At 36.5% G+C, this 21565-nt stretch overlaps 3 protein-coding genes across 3 annotated transcripts in view; 2 read left to right on the forward strand and 1 right to left on the reverse strand.

Annotated features, from left to right (window-relative positions):
- Positions 1-4839, forward strand: part of LOC114521014 — a 44053-nt gene extending 39214 nt beyond the window's left edge. Inside the window, exons 8-9 of the mRNA XM_028541404.1 lie at positions 4484-4602; positions 4832-4839. Of these exons, the coding sequence (XP_028397205.1) occupies positions 4484-4602; positions 4832-4839 (127 nt within the window). The remainder of the gene's footprint in view (positions 1-4483; positions 4603-4831) is intronic.
- Positions 1982-17898, forward strand: LOC114521016. Its single transcript, XM_028541406.1, has 5 exons — positions 1982-2164; positions 14301-14373; positions 14819-16114; positions 16678-16927; positions 17742-17898. Exons 2-5 carry the CDS (start codon positions 14319-14321, stop codon positions 17896-17898), a joined length of 1758 nt encoding a protein of 585 aa, XP_028397207.1. The 5' UTR covers positions 1982-2164; positions 14301-14318.
- Positions 6848-8227, reverse strand: LOC114521015. The gene has a single exon (XM_028541405.1). The coding sequence runs from the start codon at positions 8225-8227 to the stop codon at positions 6848-6850; it is 1380 nt and encodes a 459-aa protein (XP_028397206.1).
- Positions 17899-21565: the final 3667 nt, after the last annotated feature.

The raw sequence follows: 21565 nt of genomic DNA on the forward strand, positions 1-21565 counted from the left end.
CAGAAAGCGAATGCCTGCTTCAAGGTGCATGGAAATGAGCTGCATTTGATAGCAAAAGTCGATATTCAACCCAGCAAAACACCTATCGAAATTTTTACCTCTTATGGGGATATTAGATCGTTTTGGATTGCAGGCATTGTTCGTCATCCAGAGAATTACCCAGCGAATATGGTAAAAATTGTTAAATCTCTTTTTAATTCTCATCGAAGCAACTGGACTATTGAACAGAAGCAGCGTTGGGGAAATTGCGAAGATTTATTAGATGAGAACAATAAGGTGTGCACATTTAGCGAAGTGTTAATTTAAGCGTTTTGTTCTCGAAATCTAAGGTCACTGTCTCCTGTATTTTAAAAGCTCACTCATGCACACTCAGTTCAGTAGGAGATATCAATTACTTCATAGCGAATTTTCGCGGTATTTCTACGCTAGTAAAAACTTGATCTCTTTATAGTTTTCCTATAAAACGTTCCATTAATCAGTGGTCGGATCAAGGTACAGGCTAAGGCCTAATTTTAAATTCAAAATACTTTAGTAACAACGCTATTGGCTTAAAATTTTAAAGAATATTTTTAAATAAAAGTCCATCAATGTGTCTGCAAGTTGGAGCCGTAGTAATTTATTCAGCCTTATACCCTGATCAGTTTCTATGTTCCACTAAAGAAGTGCGAGTGAGCTTTTTCAATACAGGCATATGCAATGGTTGTATATTTTCAGAAATTTCTATTGAAAAAAGAAAGCGTATATCTCTCGCGTCCAATCAGCAACGGATTAAATGCCAAGCAAAGAAAAATTATTCGGGGCTTGGTCTAAGGGTAATGAGTCTTCCCTTTGCCATTAGGCACTTTAAGATTGACGTTTACGGGATACGGGAAACTAAAATTTTAAAATTAACTGTCCATCTGAATTAACTGTCGAAAACCTGTCGGGTTTAGTCTCAAATGTGATTTGAATTCGCCGCTTCTGGTTACCGGTTTTCCGTTAATCTTAAGGTCTCTATTAGCTGCAAGCCTAAAGCATGAACTCGTAAATTGTGAAGGTTCAATGAGTCATCAAATTAACAACGCGGGCCTCTTGGATATTCTAACAGGTGCTTCCTTAAAAACCTGGTGATATTTGCCAAAACGATAAAATAGGATTCCAATTTTTTTACTGAAAAAAAACTTTACTTTATTTTAAATATACTTTATTTTCCACATTAAACTTCCTGAACTTAAACTTTATATTCAGTGGCTAGTTTGTGAGCACTATTGCAGCAAATTATCAATCAGGTAAATTACCTATATATATATATATATATATATATATATATATATATATATATATATATATATATATATAATATATATATATATATATATATATATATATACAGCCGCTGTCATTAATGTTGTCCAAATCAGGTATATCAATATACCTGTCATGTGACTTATTGGTATGCACCAACTCGAGTGTGCTTGCTATGTAAATGTATCTGCTATTCGTGTGCTTCATACATTTACATAGCAAGCACACTCGAGTTGGTGCATACCAATAAGTCACATGACAGGTATATTGATATACTTGATTTGGACAACATTAATGACAGCCGCTGTATATATATATATATATATATATATATATATATATATATATATATATATATATATATATATTAATATGTACTATATATATATATATATATATATATATATATATTATAATATGTACTATATATTGATATATAATATATCAAGTAATGACTTTAATAGCTATATATATTATATAGTATGTAATATGTACTATATATTGATATATAATATATCAAGTAATGACTTTAATAGCATTAGTATTCTTACGCTTATTAAGCACTCGACATATTTGTCGGCTAACGTGCGTGTGTTTTTATGGCAAAAGCTCTAGTCCTGACAGGTGTCCGAATTGACTAGCGTTTTGCTATAATTGATTTCTTTCAACGTAATATAGAGAAAGTCAGAATATTTTGGTTATATTATCTTTTAAATCAATCTTTGAAAATACTATACAAGGTAACAAGTTTTAGTAAACTAAAGATGTAAAAGGCATTTATGGTGACCGGTTTGATCTACCGTTCTCTCTAAAGTATAACTGTATGAATTAATGATCTAGCTTCTTGTGGCTTGGAATATCAAGATCTTCACAACATTTAGTGAGTATTACAGATATAAGAATTTTCGCTTATCGCCTCCAAGTTTGATTATTAAATGTTGAATTAAAAGCTTATATTTAATGTAGCTCAATTAAAGAACCAAATTAGTAAAAAAGCGTCTTCGGTTGTCAACTAAATTACCGAACTTGTTCAACAATTACTAAAATGAATTACGATTTTTTATCCTATTATAGTCAAACATAGCTAATAAAATATTTTGTGAGAACAAGCTACCACGACGGCTGTAGAAAATTAGGACAAATTAACATTTTACTTCGGCCGAAATTTGCCTATATGGTGTCAATTAATCTTACCTCGTAAGTTTTTTTAAACTGTTAAATGTTAGAATAGTACTTTAACGCCAAAAATATGGCTACTATTAGGTCAGTTATAATTTGCCTCGATTTTAAGTGGATTTCAATTTTTTTGCAGTATTCTTCCTTCGTTTCCAAGCTAAAGTTTTAGAATGATTAAAATAAACTATATTTCTATATATATAACATTTAATGTAGAGCTGATATAAACCTATACCCGCAAAATATTACCCCAGGAACTTACAAGAAACAACCAAAAAAATTCAAATATTCAATAATATTCAATGAAATTATTTGCAGCAACCTGGATACTCCATGACCATGTCTGCGATTTCTGGCCATGGGATAGTTACATGCACAAAAAACATCAGGGGCCGGTTATATAAATCTCTTAACTACATTTTGTGTACCTAAATTGTAGTTAACTCAGAAATGCACGACTTTGATTGGTCAATTTTGCCTCTATACAACTTGCCCCAGCTGGCTCTTTAGGACGACTCTTTTATTGCGAGGAAAATCATTTCACATCATATTTATTTATTTATTTAACTATTTATATATATAAGTAGGTTACCCCCCATACATTGGGAGGAAAACACGCAACGCGTGGACCCCACGCGGGACGTCGGAAACTGAGCACATGCTCGTATCTGCTTATGAGCAGATGTTCATCTGCTCAATGAGATATTTCATACCCACTTGAAATTTTTGTTGATAAAATTAAAATAGCGACGAACTAGCGGCTGGAAAGAGGTAAATTTCAGACATGGATTAACGATTTTAACATTTATTTGTCTTGCAATTAGTTTCAGCAATAAATAATAATTCCTTCTAAAACGTTTTTTTGAGATTTAACTAAATTTAAAGTTTAATTATCATCATCGTCGTAACCTTCAATGTCTTTATTTTCCTCGTCATCTTTAATCTCGTGGTCGCTTAAAAGCCTTTTAATAAGAAACTTTCTCTTATCAACTGCAGCTTCTATTGCTTCTTCTGGGTCAAAATCATCATTTTGAATAAACGCATCTTGTGTGTGCATTATTTTCTTAGGTACTGGATCTTTCTTTAGTTGTCTTATCTACAAAAGGCGCTTTAAATAGATATTTTCTAATTCTTTCTGGAGTCTAGGCATGATATTCACGTAAGCTTTCTCTTTAGCAGAGTGCTCATCGAAACCTCTGTTTATGCATGAGGCGTTCTTTCATTACCTCGAAAGCTGTGTTACTTCTTTTTTTGCCTCTTCTATTAGTGGTATCCAGGGATCCATTTCTTCTCCAGATTCTGAGTCAGTTGCCGTCGAACTTCCAGACTGCTGAGTAGAAGTTGTTGAGACATCGTCACGGAAATCTCTTTCTTGACTGTCCGAGTCTGTTTGAGACATGTTTTTTTCTTGTTCTCGTGATGGACACTATTTCCGTTTGTGTCTACGCTGATTGTAACCGCGATTAAAGTATCTTCCGCAAAATTGGCAGCTCATTCCCGGAACAACCAGCGATGTAGAGTTCTCATCATACAGACTTTCCAAATATCACATATTTTCTAAGTATTTATTTGATTTCTTTGGCCTATTACTCTACATCGTAAAGTTCCTGAATTTTAACAACAACGTGTTTCTTATTTTTTGGTTTGTCACGTGGTCCATGTTTCCACTTAATTTATGCATAAATGTCAATAATAATACTATAATTATATTGTTTTCACGAAACATCCTCCACCCCGATGAGAACATTGTTCTCATATATTTTCCTTTTCTACTGGTTGTATTACTGCGATTTTGGTGATCGGTCTTTGATACGTTCCGTTCTGTGTCTTTACTGTCACATTTCGAACAATCTTATCTTTACCCGGGAGTACTTGAGTTATTCTTCCAATTGTCCAATTTCCTCTTATAGCATTCGAATCCACTAACATAACTATATCGTTAACTTGGACATCTCTTCGTTGAACATCCCATTTCTTTCGAGGAACCAAGCACGGAAAAACATCCCTTATCCAACGTTTCCAGAACGAGTCTGGAATTTGTTGAAGAAACTCTACTCTGTGTCGAGGGTTCTTTGTCTTCAGGAATGGGCCTTGCGGGACATGGGAAGACGCTCTTACTAATCAGAGATCATTTGGACATAGGTATGCGCCGTCATCGGGATCGTTAGTTGGTCTACCGATTGGTCGCTGATTAACAATGTTTGCCACTTCTAACAGGACAGTGTATAATTCGAACGGTGTGAGGAGATTATCTCCATTGCTTGTTTTAGGGCTACTTTGCAACTAGTTATTCGGCACAGCCGTTCTGATGTGGAGCGTTCGGTGTAATGAATTTCCACTCCATTTTCTTATCTGCTGCGTATTCTTTAAGCTTCTTAACATCCCAACCTTGTATCATTCTTTTTAATTCGCTTTCCGCTCCGACTAATTGAGTCCCGTTATCACTTAACATTAATGAGGGATATCCTCTAATCGCGAAGAATCTTCGAAGTACTTGAATTAGTTCCATCGTGGAACAATCTGCAGCCAGCTCGAGATGCACCGCTCTGGTGTTCAAACAAGTGAATAGAACGCCATAGTGTTTCATAGTTTTATTTCTTCCAACTTTAACTTTATATGGACCGAAATAATCACAAGCTGTGTTGTGAAATGCAGGTGTTTGAGGCATCAATCCTAATTTTGGGAGTTCAGCCATCAGCTGTGATTCGATCTTTCTTCGCACTTCCTCTTGATTAATTTTGCAAGTTTCTGCACTCCGATGATCCAAAACATTCTGCGTGTTTTTGTCACTGTCGATGCTACTCCAGTGTGTCCTTGTTGATGCATTTCTGTGTGATGAGATACGATATATGATGATTTTTGGGAAGCAATATCGGGTGTTTCGAATCATACGTCACGATTGCTTTATCTACTCGTCCTCCTACTCGTACGATTCCTTTTTCGTCTGTGAACGGGCTGAGCATATTGAATTCCTTTCTCTTGACCCGTTCCTTTAACTCCTGTTGTGCTATCTTGATTCAATACTCTTCACCTTTTTCCAGTTCATTTGCTGTTAATGGCTCAACTTCGGTTTTGGGCTTTTGCTTAGATCGTAAATTTCGTACGTACCGTAGAATCCACGCCGTTACTCTCACTAATCTCTTCCATTTCGAAAATTTCGTTGCATCGATGATCATTGGTTTGAGGACTAAGGAAAATACTGCTTGGGTCTTTCGTCGTTCTTTATCGATTTCATTTGCATCGATTGTCATTTTTTCTTGCTAAGGCCATTCATCTTCGGGACAATTTAGAAAGTTCGGGCCACTTTTCCAGCGTTATTCTAACTCCTTTGCAGAAATACCTCTAGATAGATCGTCAGCTACGTTATGCTCGCTTGGTATATGTCTCCACATCGATGGCTCACAATTCGTTTGGATTTCCGCTACTCGGCTTGACACAAACGGTTTGAAACTTCTTGATTGACTATGAATCCATGTAAGTACTATCATACTGTCCGCAAAGAAAATAACCTTTTCGAACTGTAAACGACATTCTTCAATTATGGTTTTGTATAAACGACTCGCCAGAACTGCTGCCTGTAGCTCCAACCTCGGTATAGTTAGCTCTTTAGGTGGCGCTACTCTTGATTTAGCCGCTAAGAATCTACTTTCATAACTGCCACTTGACTTTTCCCATGGCAGATACGAACAAGTTTCAAATGCGTCTCAAGAAGCGTCCGCGAATATGCATAGTATCGGTAAGCCAATGAAATTCAGTGGCGTTAAGCTTCGTTGGAAAGATACATTGTTCAGTTCTTTAACCTCATTGAAAAACTCTGTCCACCAATTTGATATTTCAGAGGGAAGTTCTTCGTCCCAATCAAATCCAAGTTGCCAAAGCCTTTGCAAACCGATTTTCGCACGGATTAAGAACGCCGCCGCGATGCCGATTGGGTCAAATACACGAGCTACTTTACTTAGGATCTTTCTTTTTGTTAACTTCGACTCGCGTGGTTCTGTTACATATGCATTGAGATCATCTGCCACTTTAAACGTGATAATATCCTCTTTATTGCTCCAAACTGTTCCTAAGATCTTTTCTTTTGTTTCCCCTTCCAAGCATTTGATATTCGGACTTTCTTTGACTGTTTCGTTTTCGTTTATGGTCTTGTTTGATAACCATTCTTTTACTTTAAATCCTCCTTTCTGTAAGATTTCGTCAAGCTCTTTTGTTAGCTGCTGTGCCCGTTCGATGGTGGATACCGAATCACAGATATCGTCCATGTATGTATTATTCTTCAGCACTTCAGAAGCATATGGATGCGAATTTTCTGCCTTTTCAGCTGTTTTTCTGAGCGCAATCTGCGCCATCGCTGGCGCTGGCTTGTCGCCAAAGGTTAACACAGTTTTTACATAAGTGTCAGGTGGTCTTGTCGTATCCATATCTCTCCATACGAATCGATGTACGTGCTGATCCTCCTCTGGAATTCCAATCCGATATACATCTTCGATATATCTCCGCTAACAGCAACTGGTTGCTCTCGAAATCTAAGGATTACTCCAAACAGATTGTTCAGGAGATCGGGGCCCTTTACCCAGCAATCATTGAGACATTGTCCTTTGTATTTCGATGACGAATTGAATACGATTCTAACAGGTGTACTCTTTTTATCAGGTCGAACGACTTCGTGATGTGCGATGTAGTGGAGTGGACCGTTATATTCCTTTATTTCTTGTTCTGTTAACTTTCGTGAAAAACCAAGTGATTCCATTTGTTCCATCTGTTCTTGATATGCTTTTGCTTGTTCCGGGTTCTGCTTCAGCCGTCTTTCCCTTGCTTCCATTCTTTTAACTGCTTGTTCTCGATTGTCAGGAAGTGTTTTTGGATCGGTACTCCATGGGTAGGCCATTTGCCACCGATTTCCAATCAATTTACATCCCTTTTCTATCAGTTTGGCTTCTTGTTCGATTTTGCTTAGCTTTGTCATTTCAATTTTTGGTTGACTAACACCCATTGATTTACTTTTCCAAAAGTCCGTTAGATCTACAGGTTTGGCATACTGAACGTGAAATACTCTATTTGTTTCCTGTAATCCTGGTGTTGCTCCAAAAACGATCCAACCGAGAGGCGAATGTCTCGCTACAATGTTTATACCAATTTTCTTTGAATCTCCCGAGTGCATGTAAGCGTGATCAATTCCAATAAGCATCTCAATTGGTCCACATTCTCTGTACATCGTTGAAATACCAATCTGTGCCTTCAAGTTATGAATATCGATCCTTGAGACATCACTGCTAATATGTGGAATCCCAACTGCCTTGACCGTAAATTTTGCACCTGTTTCCAGCGAAGTTATGGGAACTTGATACACTTTCGTCTCGAGCACTTCTTCATCCCCTTGGACTTTTGTGATCGTTATTGAAACATCTTTTCCCTTTAGATTCAGACTTTCTGCAGTGGTTGTACAGATAAGGCTCGTTTGTGCTCCTGTGTCCAGTAAGATGTTACTATTCTTGTGCTGGTTATTCTTGCCAGATAGCTTCACAGTGATGACTGGTAGTATTGCTTCAGCATTACTTCCTAGTGTTGCAAGACCCACTGATGCTCGAGGATCCGCAGAATGCAAAAGAACATGGTGATAGTATTTACATTGCACGTCATTAACCTTTTGTTCACATTGCTTTCTTCGGCTGCAGTTCGATGCTTTGTGGTCGCGTCCAGCCCTTTTAAGACAACTGAAGCAGGCATGATTTTCCTTCACTGCTTTTAGGCGCTCTTCTGGTTTCATAGCATTAAACCTTGGGCACTGGTCTATCCAATGACTTGAATTGTCGCAAACCCAACATTTCGGTTGTCTTACTCCTGAGAAGTGATTTACAAATCTCGAGCCATGGCTTGGGTTTCGTAGTGGAGCTGATACACGCATCCTTGACTTCATTTCTGTTTCCATCCACGACATAAGACCTTGTAGACTTGCTGGTTTCTGTTCCCTCTCCAATTCTCGTGCTCAAACCTTTCTATCTTCTACACACATTTTTTGTTCTATCAATGACAACATGTGGTTGTTATCCATGTCGTAAGGTCTATTTACTCCTTTCATAGTGTTGTAGCTGCGTTTCACCAGATGTACCAGATCACAGAATCTTGAGTCTTCTTCCTCTTTCAATGGGCGGAACTTTGCTAGATCTTGAGTTATTTGGTCTGATACAAATCTCGGGTCCCATATATTGTGTATTGCCATGCACCATCATAGTCTGAACCTATCCCTTTAATTAGTTCGAGGGGTTTTCCTTGTAGACATGCCCTTAGGTACGTCATGTTAGCATGTTGGATATTCCCATTTGGATTTTCCTGTTCTTCATCCTGTGGCTGCGGTTGTTGATTTTGACTAAGTCCCTGGTTAGCATCGTCTGCTGTTGTTTCCTCTCCCGATTCACCAGTATTTACTACACCTTCATTTGTTGTGACAGTTACTTCTGGGTTGGTTTCATTTTCATTAACAGTCGTATTAACAACATGTTCCATAAACTGACCTGTTAGCTTTTCCTTCAGATAATCCTTCGTTCTTACTTTTAACTGCATAAACCTCTCCTGACATTTGTTAATCCAGTGTTCCTCTGTTTCAAATTCCTCATCGCCATCTACTAATTGTATATAATCGTCATGTTTTTCAATTAATTTCTTGAATACATCCTCATAGTTATTTAGTGCTTCCTCTACTTCTGCTGTCGGCCGGTCGCTTCTTACTAAGTAATCTAGTCCATTTCCTACTCTGGTAAGACTCGATTTTGCACATCGTCGTGTCCTTTTCGCTTCGTTTAACTGGTTTAACGCTTCGGTTGCCGCTTCCGCCATTTTCGGAATTCTGTTAAGCCCCGGTAAGCAAGAAATCAAATTTGTGGCTCGCCAGAATTGAACAACCAGCGATGTAGAGTTCTCATCATACAGACTTTCCAAATATCACATATTTTCTAAGTATTTATTTGATTTCTTTGGCCTATTACTCTACATCGTAAAGCTCCTGAATTTTAACAACAACGTGTTTCTTAATTCTTATTTTTTTGTGTGTCACGTGGTCCATGTTTCCACTTAATTTATGCATAAATGTCAATAATAATACTATATATATTGTTTTCACGAAACTATATATACTATGTAATTATATTGTATGGATTATAAAAACCGGGAAATCAGAATAGCGTTCATTTTATACAGTTTATACAGTAAATTTACCAAAAAGGTTTTAAATTTCCTCTTATGAACGGTTTAATAGCGTTTCCGGTCAGCTAACCGATAACTATACTTGCTACAAAATAAAGAGACAAATATATAAATTTAAAATGGTTTCTATATGCCTATCTATATCTGCTTGTTGAGTGAGAATCCCAATAGTTCGAACCAAGACCACGCCTTGAGTCCCGAAAATAACAAAGATTTTGTAATTCTTGACAGCCCAGTTGCTATCAATAAACAAGTTGAAAACGTCAAGTTAACATATGCCAAAGCTGCCGAGTTTAAACTGGTTCTAAATTATATAAATGGAAATGGATATTACCACTAGTTCGGCATAACAACAGTAGGATTAGTTCTGATGGCTTTGTAGGAGCAGAGCGTAGGCGAAACCAAACAAAGAGAATATTCCTATCTGGAATTGCAAGCAGTGTGAATGAAAAACATATTCGATCCTACCTTGAGCCGCGAAATATAAATACAACATTTATTTCGGTCTTTCCCAGTAAACGCAAAGGAACGGTATCGGCTGAGGTAGATATCTCCTCTGTTGATTTCCCTCTCATACAGCATGATGATTTCTAGCCTAAATTTGTGACTTACGAATTATGGAAATCTAAAGAGGTATTACAAATTACAACAAAGCAGAAACCGCAGACCAAAAGCAAACCACCCAAGATGAAAACACTCCAACTTCTCAATAATGGCTCAAATTCCGGTTAGAATTCCCCTCGCAATCGCGTAAATAAACGAAACAGACGCTGTCCTGGTAACCTAACCAGGGTAAATATTTCGAAACCTGGACCTACTACATGTATGTTTGTACCGGGTCTCGTTTTATATATGTCATGTCATTAACACCTAAAATAGATCCGTCCATTTGTCACTAACTCTGGAGCGGAAGTTGCCGTCTTCACTGAAGCATGGCTCAGAAGTTCCATACCAAATTTTATCGTGGATATTCCGGGATATAGAATAATTCGAAAAGATAGACAAGAAAGAATACATGGAGGAGTCTGTGTATATGTTAAGAATGAAATGAAAGTCTCTGTTTTGCATGATTTGGAGAATCCACAATTCGAAGTGCTTTGGGTACAGTAGTACCTGGGAGATTACCACGTGGTCTATCTTCAATTGTCGTAGGAGCGCTATATCATCCCCCAGCATCAGACGATAAATCTATTCTGAAGTATATTGCTGATAGTCTGATTAGCATTGTATAAGAACTGTGGAACTATTATTATGGGTGATTTGAAAATCACAAATATATCGAGACAGCTAGTTAAAGTTAAAACAACTAGTAAGCTTTGCTACTAGGGGACCAAGAACCCTAGATATTAAAGAGAAAAATCAGTTAAAGAGAAAAATCCACAACAACGATGCTCCCTGGATGTCGGATAAACTTAAACGAGCAATCAAGAACCGTCAACGGGCCTTTAAAGACGGAAATATAAGGTGCTTCAATTACTACCGCAATTTAGTAAATTCCGTAGGGAAAAGATGCAGATCCTCCTATTATAACAACAAGATCAGGAATCTTAAACATCTTGTCCACCCAACAAGTAGACGAGTTAGAACCCTTGACCAACACCCAAATCGCCAACAAAATCAATAACAGTTTTCTCGAACCTCTCCAAGAATTTCAGCCCCTGAGGTGTATGGACCAAACTGTTGACGCAACCTCAAAAGTTATTACGGTCACTGATCTTAAAGTGTACAGATGCCTAAAATCTCTTAATCCCTTTAAAGCAAGTGGTCCCGATGACATTCCTGCTTCGCTGATTAAAGAAAACGCGGTTCTTTTGGCGTTACCTGTCACAAATACTGAACTGCTCATTTAAAGAGAACAAACTTTCAATGATTTGGAAAATAGCTAACGTAGTCCCAATTCCAAAATCGTGAGTAAAGCAGTTGAAACCAGTAATTCTCAAAATTATATATCCCAACCAATTCGGGATGATCCCTGGCTCTTCAACAAGCCAATCTTTAATAAAAATGATCGACCGCTGGATGGAAGCAACAGATGGGTCAGGAGCTTTGGTCAGAGTCGTATTATTTGATTATCAAAAGGCGTTTAAAGTGCCTATATCACTCGTGGAATTTTTATGCATTTGAAAAGAATGTAAAAAGTTAGTTAATATATTAAAAACGTTTTTTGATTTAGTGCAATAATTTTGAAGATACAAGCCTTTGAACTACCTGCAGTTCCTGAGTCCCAGGCTCCTGTAAACAATGGGCAGTTTCAAATTAAATAGCCGTGTTTAAACGCAGGAGGTTGGGACTCAGGAACCGTAGTTTATGGGCTTTTATCTTTGAAATTATTGCACTAAATCAAAAAGCGTTTTTTAACATATCAACTAACTTTTTACGTTCTTTTCAAATCCATAAAGATCCCACGAATGATATAGGCACTTTAACCTTGTTGACCATACCATTATCCTGGATAGATTGAAATCCCTAGACATAACGAACTCTGCAATTAATTGGATAGCAGATTTCATAGCAGATTTCCTGACTAACAGACAACGAGTTAAATTTGGAGTCAATTGAAGTCATTGGAGACAAGTTGTACATGAGGCGAAATTACTTGGTCTTACCATCACACCAACCTTGAAGTAAAATAAACACGTCAATAACATTTCAAAATCCTCCAAACGGATATATTTTCATATATATTTATTCAATTAAAGTGTGCAAGAGTACATGATAAGGACATCCTACAATTCTATTCCACTTGTATTCGCCCTATTTTGGAATACGCATCGAAAGTGTTTCATTATGCACTACCGAAATATCTTAGTGAAATCGAACGTGTCCAAAAAAGAGCTCTTCGAATTTTTTACCTGTCCGCACATTATAAGAATGGATTGATCGAAAGTGGTTTGAAAACATTATACACACGAAGGGAATCTGCATGTAAGAAACCTTTGAACCAGATCTTAGCCGATCCAAGCCAGAAATTGAACCATTTGATGTGTAGATCAGAACCTCCATTAACGTACGAGTTGCGTACGGAGAAACATTTTTATATTCCTAAATTTTTCACCGACCGTTTCAAAAACTCTTATTGTTAGTAGTTGCCTAAATAAATAAATAATTTAAATTTCTAATCTATCTATATACTATATTGTAAATTTTATGACTATATATGATATTGTAACTTTTTATAATCTATATACTATATTGTAATTTTTTGCTGCCATATTAGCACCTGTAATCACCACGTTATTCAGTCCTTGTAACTGCAATGTGTGTGAATTATTAAACCAGCTATCTATCTATCTGTGACTAGATTTCGAGCTTTATAGATTATTTCAAATTTTTACTCTATGAAGCTCAAGATCTAGTCACAGAAACCTCGTCAAAATTGTATATCAGTCTCTTTATTTTGTACTGAGTATAGCTGTCAATTGGGAAAACACACTAACAGCACCGTATTTGTATACTAAGTACAAGTTCCCCAGCTTATTACCAACTTAGAACAATTGTGTTATCACTGATTTATATAAGGTAGTTCTTTCTTAATCAACGAAGGTGAAAATAATTTAGGTGGACTTTGAAAATCAAGCTCTTAAGCCCCGTTTACACTACACTCGATTTAATGCACGGCACGGCTAAAATGGGTACCCGTGCCCGTTTTATCTATGCTCGGCCTTTGTTTTGGTAGCCTGAACACTAATAAAATTGGGTACGGATACCATTTTAGCGTGCGTGCCGAAAATTGACTGTAGTGTAAACGGGGCTTTATTCGTGCAGAAATACCGCAAAGGAAACGCTAGTGATTGAGATCTCGCATCAATGAGTTTGAGTGAACTTTCAGAATACAGGCATAACTCCCCTGGCCATATACACGGGCGGTCAAAAAGAACTGCTCAAATGTTGCTATTATCGTATGTAACAGGAATCGTATCAATCAATCTTTTATTGTACACTAGCGGTCAAAAAGAACTGTTCAGATACAGATTCATAAAAAAGAAGCGAATGAAGGAGAGAGCTTCATAGGCATTTTGGATAATTCTCTTATTCCAAACAATATTTCAATTATGTCATGCAACCTGCCACACTTCCAGGATACACTCAGGAGTGACAGAAATGGATTGGACAGAAATGGATTGCACAGTCAAAAGGCCTTAACCCTATTGAACATCTGTGGGACAATGTGAAAGGGATAGTGCAAGAAAGGAATTAATTTATAAAGCGTCCATGATTTATGCGTTGCTGTAAAGACTGTCCATAGGATGAATTTCTTTTGACCATTAAGATTACCACCTTAACAGAAAGTATATGCCACGCCGATGTAAGGCCGTCATCAATTATAATGCCAAAGGAGGGTCAACAAAATATTGATATTTCATATAGCTTAGCATGTAATCTAGTCTATATTTACTCGTATATATTGTTAGAGGGACAGTTACGTTCATTTGAGAGCATTTTAACTTGTTTTGAGCTAGTTCTTTTTGACCGCCAGTGTATATAGGTCGAAGCGTCGAGAAGTCTTTTTGTACATTTTAGGCAGTTGTTATACCACACGCTATGGGTTTTTTAGAAAACACAGATATATTTCGAATATGTATAGGTGTAAAGGTTATCTGCTATGAAATAGCAAAATATTATATTTTCTAAATTTATAGTACAAGAGCTGGTGAAAGATGTATTTCTCAAGTTGTCTTTTTCTCGTGTTGTGGGTGCAAAATAGTTGGAAAGGTGAGAACGCTCGTTACAAAGTTATCACATTTTCACCATGTGGTTAAATTTACTTGTTTCAATAATTTCTATATATATGAACGTCGTAAATACTGTTTGTACATATATTTTGGTACCCTGTTAATGGAGCATTGCGCTCCGTAGGGATTATCGCGGCAAACGTTTCACGAAGTTTGTAAATTAATGAGAACAAAACATTACAAACATGATATATTCGTTTGTTAAATATTTATACTTACTCGACAAGACTCTAATTTCAATCTTTCAAACACCAAGTACAGAGAATATTGTTTATTTCGGACAGTCTTGCTTCCTGCATGTGCTGTGAAAAATAATTAACATTAAATTAATTTCAATTAAAATATATAGATAACTGTATTTATATGTATTTTGTTACCTTTTAAGGTCTATTTCTAAAACGTAAGCAATCTTTTTTCCTTTTCAGCAAGCTCGAACCCTCTTGTCAAATCGCCTTTCTTTATTAAGTCTAAGGATGATAAAACCCAACCTAGTCTCCTCAAACCGTGGCGTGAAGCTACAAAGAATATTCCCAGAATGTATATGAGTGCACAAAGGTTTCCACGTGGTCGTGATTTTAATTTGGCACATAGAAAAGGAAAACTAGGTACCAATAAATTAAAACAAGAGAAAACTATCTCATCAAGAAATATTATAGGTTTTCCGATTTCGCAAAATAAACACAATACCAGAACAAAAGCGGCACTATCTCCATGGAGTCAAACAGACCTTAATGGCGTACAGACAAGAGATCTTAAAGAACAAATAATGCGAAATGCTGAGGAATACTGGTGGAAATCTGGTTTCATTGAAGGATTGAACAGGAAACTTGGTGAAACTGTGAGAAAAGCACCCTTTTCGCAAGCCAAGTCACCTAAAGCGATTCAAGTGGCAAATTATCAACACCTTGATTTAAATGGAGATGATAAAGGGCGAGTGCGTGGCGGGAAAATGTCGTCAACAGTCACGAGAGGCCCTGCGGTGAACCAAGGCAATAATAGTGTGTCGTTAAATCAAACAATGTATGAAGGAAAACCACGGGGTATCCAAGAAGCACAGATTAGAAGGTCAGAAAGCAAAACTGATAGTAACATCAAAGAAACGCAGATGAATGTGTATGCAGGTAGTCGAGTAGATATGAATCGAGAACGTGCAGAAAAAGTGGAAAGAGGAAGGAAGCAGTATACAAGAGTAACTCAGGACAATAACATAAGACACCCGGGGACTTTTGAGAATAAAGAAGTAGAACAGGAAAGAACGTTACACAAGCAGAATATGGGGCAAGCAAAAGTGACGAATAGTCCAATTTGGGCAGGCGGAAATGGGATAGGAACATTACGGGGGGGAGTAGGACAAACAGGAAAAATACAGGAATCGAGCATTTGGCACCCAGTAACATCGGAGGTTGCAATATCAGGAGGGACAAACAGTGAACCGTTGAGGTCGTTTAAAGGTTCTATCCTAGAACAAACGAAGACAAGGAATAGTCAGCCGGGTCCGGTAGATATAACACATGGTATAAACACAGGACAACCCATGGATTCAATTCCAGGGAAAACAAGGACAATGGATGGTGTGACTGGTACATCAGAAGAACAAACGGGTGAAACGGTCGGACAATCCGGACAATCAGGGACTACAAAAGGACAAGGGGGGTCTTTGGAGACATTTCAAAACGAAGCCGCGCAGGAAGAAAATACTGAGATTTCAAATTCATCACCCGGTAAGTACAAACACTGCAATGTCATGTGTATAATGGTCAAGTTTATTTATCTTCGATTCACTTTCCAAAAAATGCCTAAATTTACCTTTTTACGAAGTATCGTGAAAACGGTGAAAAGTCCTGTTATTCGGCAGTTAGGTGTTCTATCAACTTAATTATCAAACATATGTAATTATATATTTAATCTAACTAATGCAAAATATTTAATATGTGTAAACATATGTAATATAATATATTTAATCTAGCTAATGCAGCCCTAACGACTGCCCAATATTCTTCAACACATTTTGTGCTTACATAAATATTTTCGCATATAATTGATCTAGAGGACGACAAAAATGTCCATGGTTGCAACGGTTTTAAGTTTTATAATTATTTTCATTCAATGCATTCTAGACCATAGCCATTATCTATGTTTGAAATGCAACTTAGCCGTTGGCTTGAAGTTTGTTACTAATTACTACTTCAGGTAATGGTTACAGAAGGGATGAAAAACTAGTGTTTAAATACGACTTTCGAATTAAAATTTTAATAACCAGCCGGTTTAAACATCGTCATTGCAGATTGCTTTGAACCGGTAGATCTTGCCTTCCTCGTGGACGGTTCGGGAAGTATCGATCCCATTCGACAGTTTCCAAAAGTTCGAACGTTTCTAAAGGAACTTGCATCTGGATTTCAAATTGGCCCCGCAAAAACAAAAGTTGGCATGGTTCAATTCTCCGGGAGAATGTCGCAGAAGGTTGAATTTGGTCTAGATCAAAATAGTGATCTTGAAGGAGTTCTTAAAGGAATTGACAGCATGGAGCAGTTAAGGTATGACTATGAGAGATTTGAACACAAAAAAGGGCACTATTACGTGCTAGGGATTAGGTATGGGAGTAAATTTCTCTATTTAAGTTAAGGGATTTTTCACAGAAGCACGGAATATTAGATAGGAAGATACGGAATCTTAATATCGTGATATTCTGATCCTGCCAAGTGCCAAAACATAATGTTGTTTTCCTGCTAGACTCAGAAATACTTTTTTTGTATTGCCTTTTTGTTTAAATTTAGTTATATTGTGGCCTTAATAAGATTTTTAACTAAAAAAGCCTATAAAAAGGGATTTTAAAGTTCTCAGTATTTTCAAAAAACTATCACTCAAAATTATCGAGTGAAAGATCCGAATCACGTCGTAACGATTGCGTGCAGTATTTTCGCTCAAATAAGACCTTCATCAGTTTCACTGTTATGCCTTCAATCTTTCCGTTTCTCACATTGAAAATTATTAACAGAATTTCTGTGTCACACTTAATCAGTAGGAGTTTGTGACTGTGAGTGATTTAAGCTTTTTTAGTACAAGCGTATATTTATTCAGTCAAGAATTGAACGGAAAGAAAATCAATTTGTGGCTCGAAGATTTTTTGACAGTCATTTCTTCCTCGATCATTTCCTACACAAACTATTCATGGCGAAAGTGAGCAGTATTTTTTAAGAGTAATCAATTATATGCCAGTTAAGTACTTTTTCATGGCATGCTAAGGAATAGAGGTTGCAAGTGCAGCCTATAACTCCTACTTTTACCAAAAGATGAAACGTACAGACAAACCTTATTTTCTTCCTTCATTTCATTGCTGCCTATGTGTAGGGGTAACACATATGTCGGTGAAGGCTTCAAAGTTGTCTCGAGAGAAATATTTTCACCCGAGAAAGGTGACAGACCGGAAGTACGTAATGTATTAATGCTCTTTACCGATGGAGCGGCCAGTGACTTCGAAGTTGCCAAAGAAGAAGCAAAAAACTGAAAGCGAACGGTCAGTATTGCCTTTTTTTCTACCAATAGGCTGAGGGTATAATTAGTGCAGGAAGGTACGCCGATAAAAAAATCAGGGAAGACATTGTAATGGATGAATATATCGCCTGTTTACACGACCGTCATTCTGGGCTGGAAAAACATAATTGTTGGCCTCTCTCAACTGCAAGGTCATCCTTATATATAGGTTTGGGTTCGGCACACACGAAATGTGAACGACATTACTTGAAAATTTGAAAAATGATCATTCATAATATATATAAGATTACTAACCTTCCAATTTCGTGATGATGCCAGACGAAATACGAAACGCTCGCCTTCTTCGAAATAAATAAATAAATATAGTGCTTGCTAAGTTGTAGCTAAAATATTAAATATAAGGTATCTAGAGGGCGTTTCAGTGAAATTTGCCCTTTTTAAATCCAAATAACATAATTCCTAAACTAAATTGAGGAATTTGGTATTGAGGCCTAGAGGCCGGTTGTACGAAAGGCGGTTAAGTAGCTACATGGCGTTTAGCTTCTATTCACCATATAAATTTCTTATCAACTGTAGAAAACGCTGCAGAATTGTGTTACATAAATTGTGCATATGATTTTTTTATACAGTCCACAAACTTACAAAGTGTATTTTATTACTTCCAAAGAACTCAAAGGATGAATCACGTCAATAACAGACCTTGGGTTTTACCCAATACCCTGATTTATATATATCATTCAGCTGTCATCCAACTGATTTTTAACAAGAAATCAGAATCTTTTAAAAAATTAAGTTAATTTTGCTAAGAGGTTTCTTCTTTATAATTTAAATAGGCATGGGAATACATTTTTCTTACGACTCATTGGTATTGCTAAACGTTTACAAATTAAATGGGAATATTTCATTCAAGGAATAAGAGCATGATCAAGTTTGATTACCTTTTTTTACCATAGTCCCTGTATACTTGGGTTAAAACTGAAATAGGCGGCTTGAAATTTCGGTTCTCCATAAGAACGTATACATGATTTTTTATTTAGTAGATAATTGCATTTAGATTTATTTAATGTTCACTGATTTACTGACAAAATTAATCTGTAACAGTCAATAAGTGCGACGAGTGAACATTTTGAATACAGGCGAGAGTGTTTTAAGAAAAATATATCCGTTATGTAGAAAATATCATAAATATCCTACGCCGCGAGATTATAGCTAAAACGTTATCAAACCAAAGCATAGATGAAAGTTGTTTAAGATGCTAGCTTTTTTTTAATCGCACAGGAGTCGGCGAAGTTCCAAAAAACTGCCCTGCGCAAAACAGATGCGTATCCAAAACAAAATTTCATCGCATGCACTATATTATTCTGTTAAAACTACTGATCAAAATTTTGAAGAAATTTCATGCACGCGCTGGCCAACCTTGGGACTTAAATAGTTATGTACCGTTTTTGTAAGTCGAACTTGGTTTATTTTCTCCGATGTTTGCACAAATTACAGAAATAAATTTGCAATCGGCTATATTTCTAAGAGTTCAGCGATCGTCGGGATGCTCTTCGATTACTTTTGATAATCCATTTTGATTATATCTATATGCTCTTTGAGGAAATAACTGAATAAATTTTTGAAACCTTGGATGGCATAGAGCTATAATTAATTCTACAAAGAAACATGTTCCACCAAAGTGTTAGAAAAACCAGGGGCCGGTTGTTCAAAAGCAGTTTAAATTTAACCCTGGGTTAGTGCTAAACCTGGGTTAAAATCCTTAACTATAGGTTAGCTAACCCTGGGTTAAAACTGTGTTGTTCAAAGCAGAGTTAGCGGTAGGGTTAGTTAACCCAGGGTTGAAATATTTAACGTAAGATTAAATGTATTTTAAGGACTAAATTGGATATAAGAACGTTTTCGATTGGTCAAATAAAGAGCGTCAAAACTTTACCAGGATATAATTATTGTCAGTCGAAAGATTATATGCCGTGAGGGCAGGGTCGCAGGGACGTTGTTTTGAACAGCAATTTCCGTGCATGGAATTTTGGAAAGATTCGAAATGAAAGGCCATGCATTTTGTATGATAAACAATGTCGATGTGAAATAAAATTAAGCAAATTATAAAGAATCTATTTTAAAATTTCAGCCATTCTTTGATTATTCAAAATTCAGGAACAAACGTAGTTTTACCACTTGCTGCCAATCAAAAGAACCGAAACAAATATTTCGATTACGATGTTTCAACGGTTGTATTCATTTATCGTGTATTGAACTGAAGCGAAGATAAATAAATCAATACGTACATCAGCTGAAACCGAACGAAGTCAAACTTAAATAATTCTTTACTGTCGAAATGATTCGTAAAACCTTTCAAAAGTGTTTAATTCATGACGAATTATACGTGTTTTACGTGTTTCAGCTCCTTATTCATCCATTTTGAATCGAAGTTAACCCAGGAATAAAAAGTTAACTCACCTAGCTAGCAGGGTTAATTTTTTTATCAATTTTAACCCAGGGTTAACGCTAACCGAGCTTAGTGCAACGCAAATCAACCAAGGCTTAAAATTTTATTCTGCACTTTCTTTCTACACAGGGACCACCATAATCTGTGTTGGAGCTGGTCGAGAATTAATGTTACAATTCTTCCGTTCCCAACTTCAAGAGTTCGCCAGCGACCCGCCAGAACAATACGTCCTTACAGAGGGATTTGAAGCACTGGACAAAGTTGTGAAAGCTGTTTCCTCTATAACATGCGAAGGTAGGTCACTTTGTCTTTTGGTAAAAGAATATCCGATAAAGTTAAATTGGAACTGATTACGATACAAAACGCTGAAAGATAACATCAAACATGAACAACAGTAAAATAGGAAATACCTGGAATCCTCTAAAATGGGTTTTTTTCTTCAGAAAAAGCTATATACATATATGGCCTTTTTAAAAAGTTGGGTGTTTCACAATATAGTTATATAATTCGACTATTCGAGAATAGCCATATAAAAACACAACATAACTACTTCTCAAATAAAACTAAAATTATCCCACTCACTCTCACACTATGCATAACAAACAATACAAGTTTTGCACTTATGGATGATTCCGTTTATCATCGTCTATGAAAAGATGTATGTTCATGTTAATATTATCACTTTTTCTCTCTTCTTTTTTCCTTCTCGGACATGTAATTAAAGCTAACAGCAACTAACATACAGAAAAAACTTCCTTTATACAGAGGCAAAGAACCCCCCAGAACCAAAGACAAACGGAAACACTTCAATTGACGGTATGAGTCAAGTTTGACGGTCTCAAAATCCGTCCCAAATATTCACTATATCACCACAAAACTATATCACCACGAAAAATCTGTTAAAGTCGTTAATCTAACCAGACTTTTTACATTCATATTTCATGCAGCCAATTTAAACAGCTACAAAACAGCAAATCATTACTGGGCGTTTGACGTGGCGAAAGGCGATATTGTGACGGATCTTATTGGCAGAAAGCGTTGTACACTAACAGGTCCTCATAATGATTTTTAAAAAATGTTGTGTCTAAATTGTTTGAAAAAACGTATAAATCTATCGAAGGAAACAGGTCATAGATTATCATCGATCTGCTTTTTAAGGATTTACTTATTCAAGCAAAAGCCTTTATGTCATCGTCTGTGTAAGATTGATAGTAAGAATGTGACGTATACGATA

The sequence above is a fragment of the Dendronephthya gigantea genome, unplaced genomic scaffold (assembly GCF_004324835.1).
Source record: "Dendronephthya gigantea isolate DGI-Jeju-01 unplaced genomic scaffold, DenGig_1.0 000019F, whole genome shotgun sequence".
NCBI classification, from domain to species: Eukaryota; Metazoa; Cnidaria; class Anthozoa; order Malacalcyonacea; family Nephtheidae; genus Dendronephthya; species Dendronephthya gigantea.

Excerpts from the sequence above, each read along its gene's own strand:
- LOC114521016 (XM_028541406.1), top strand. The coding sequence starts at position 14,319 with ATGTATTTCTCAAGTTGTCTTTTTCTCGTGTTGTGGGTGCAAAATAGT. Across the intron at positions 14,374-14,818 it reads GGTGCAAAATAGTTGGAAAG|CAAGCTCGAACCCTCTTGTC; the intron begins GTGAGAACGCTC and ends TTTCCTTTTCAG. Across the intron at positions 16,115-16,677 it reads GATTTCAAATTCATCACCCG|ATTGCTTTGAACCGGTAGAT; the intron begins GTAAGTACAAAC and ends TCGTCATTGCAG.
- LOC114521015 (XM_028541405.1), bottom strand. The coding sequence starts at position 8,227 with ATGAAACCAGAAGAGCGCCTAAAAGCAGTGAAGGAAAATCATGCCTGC.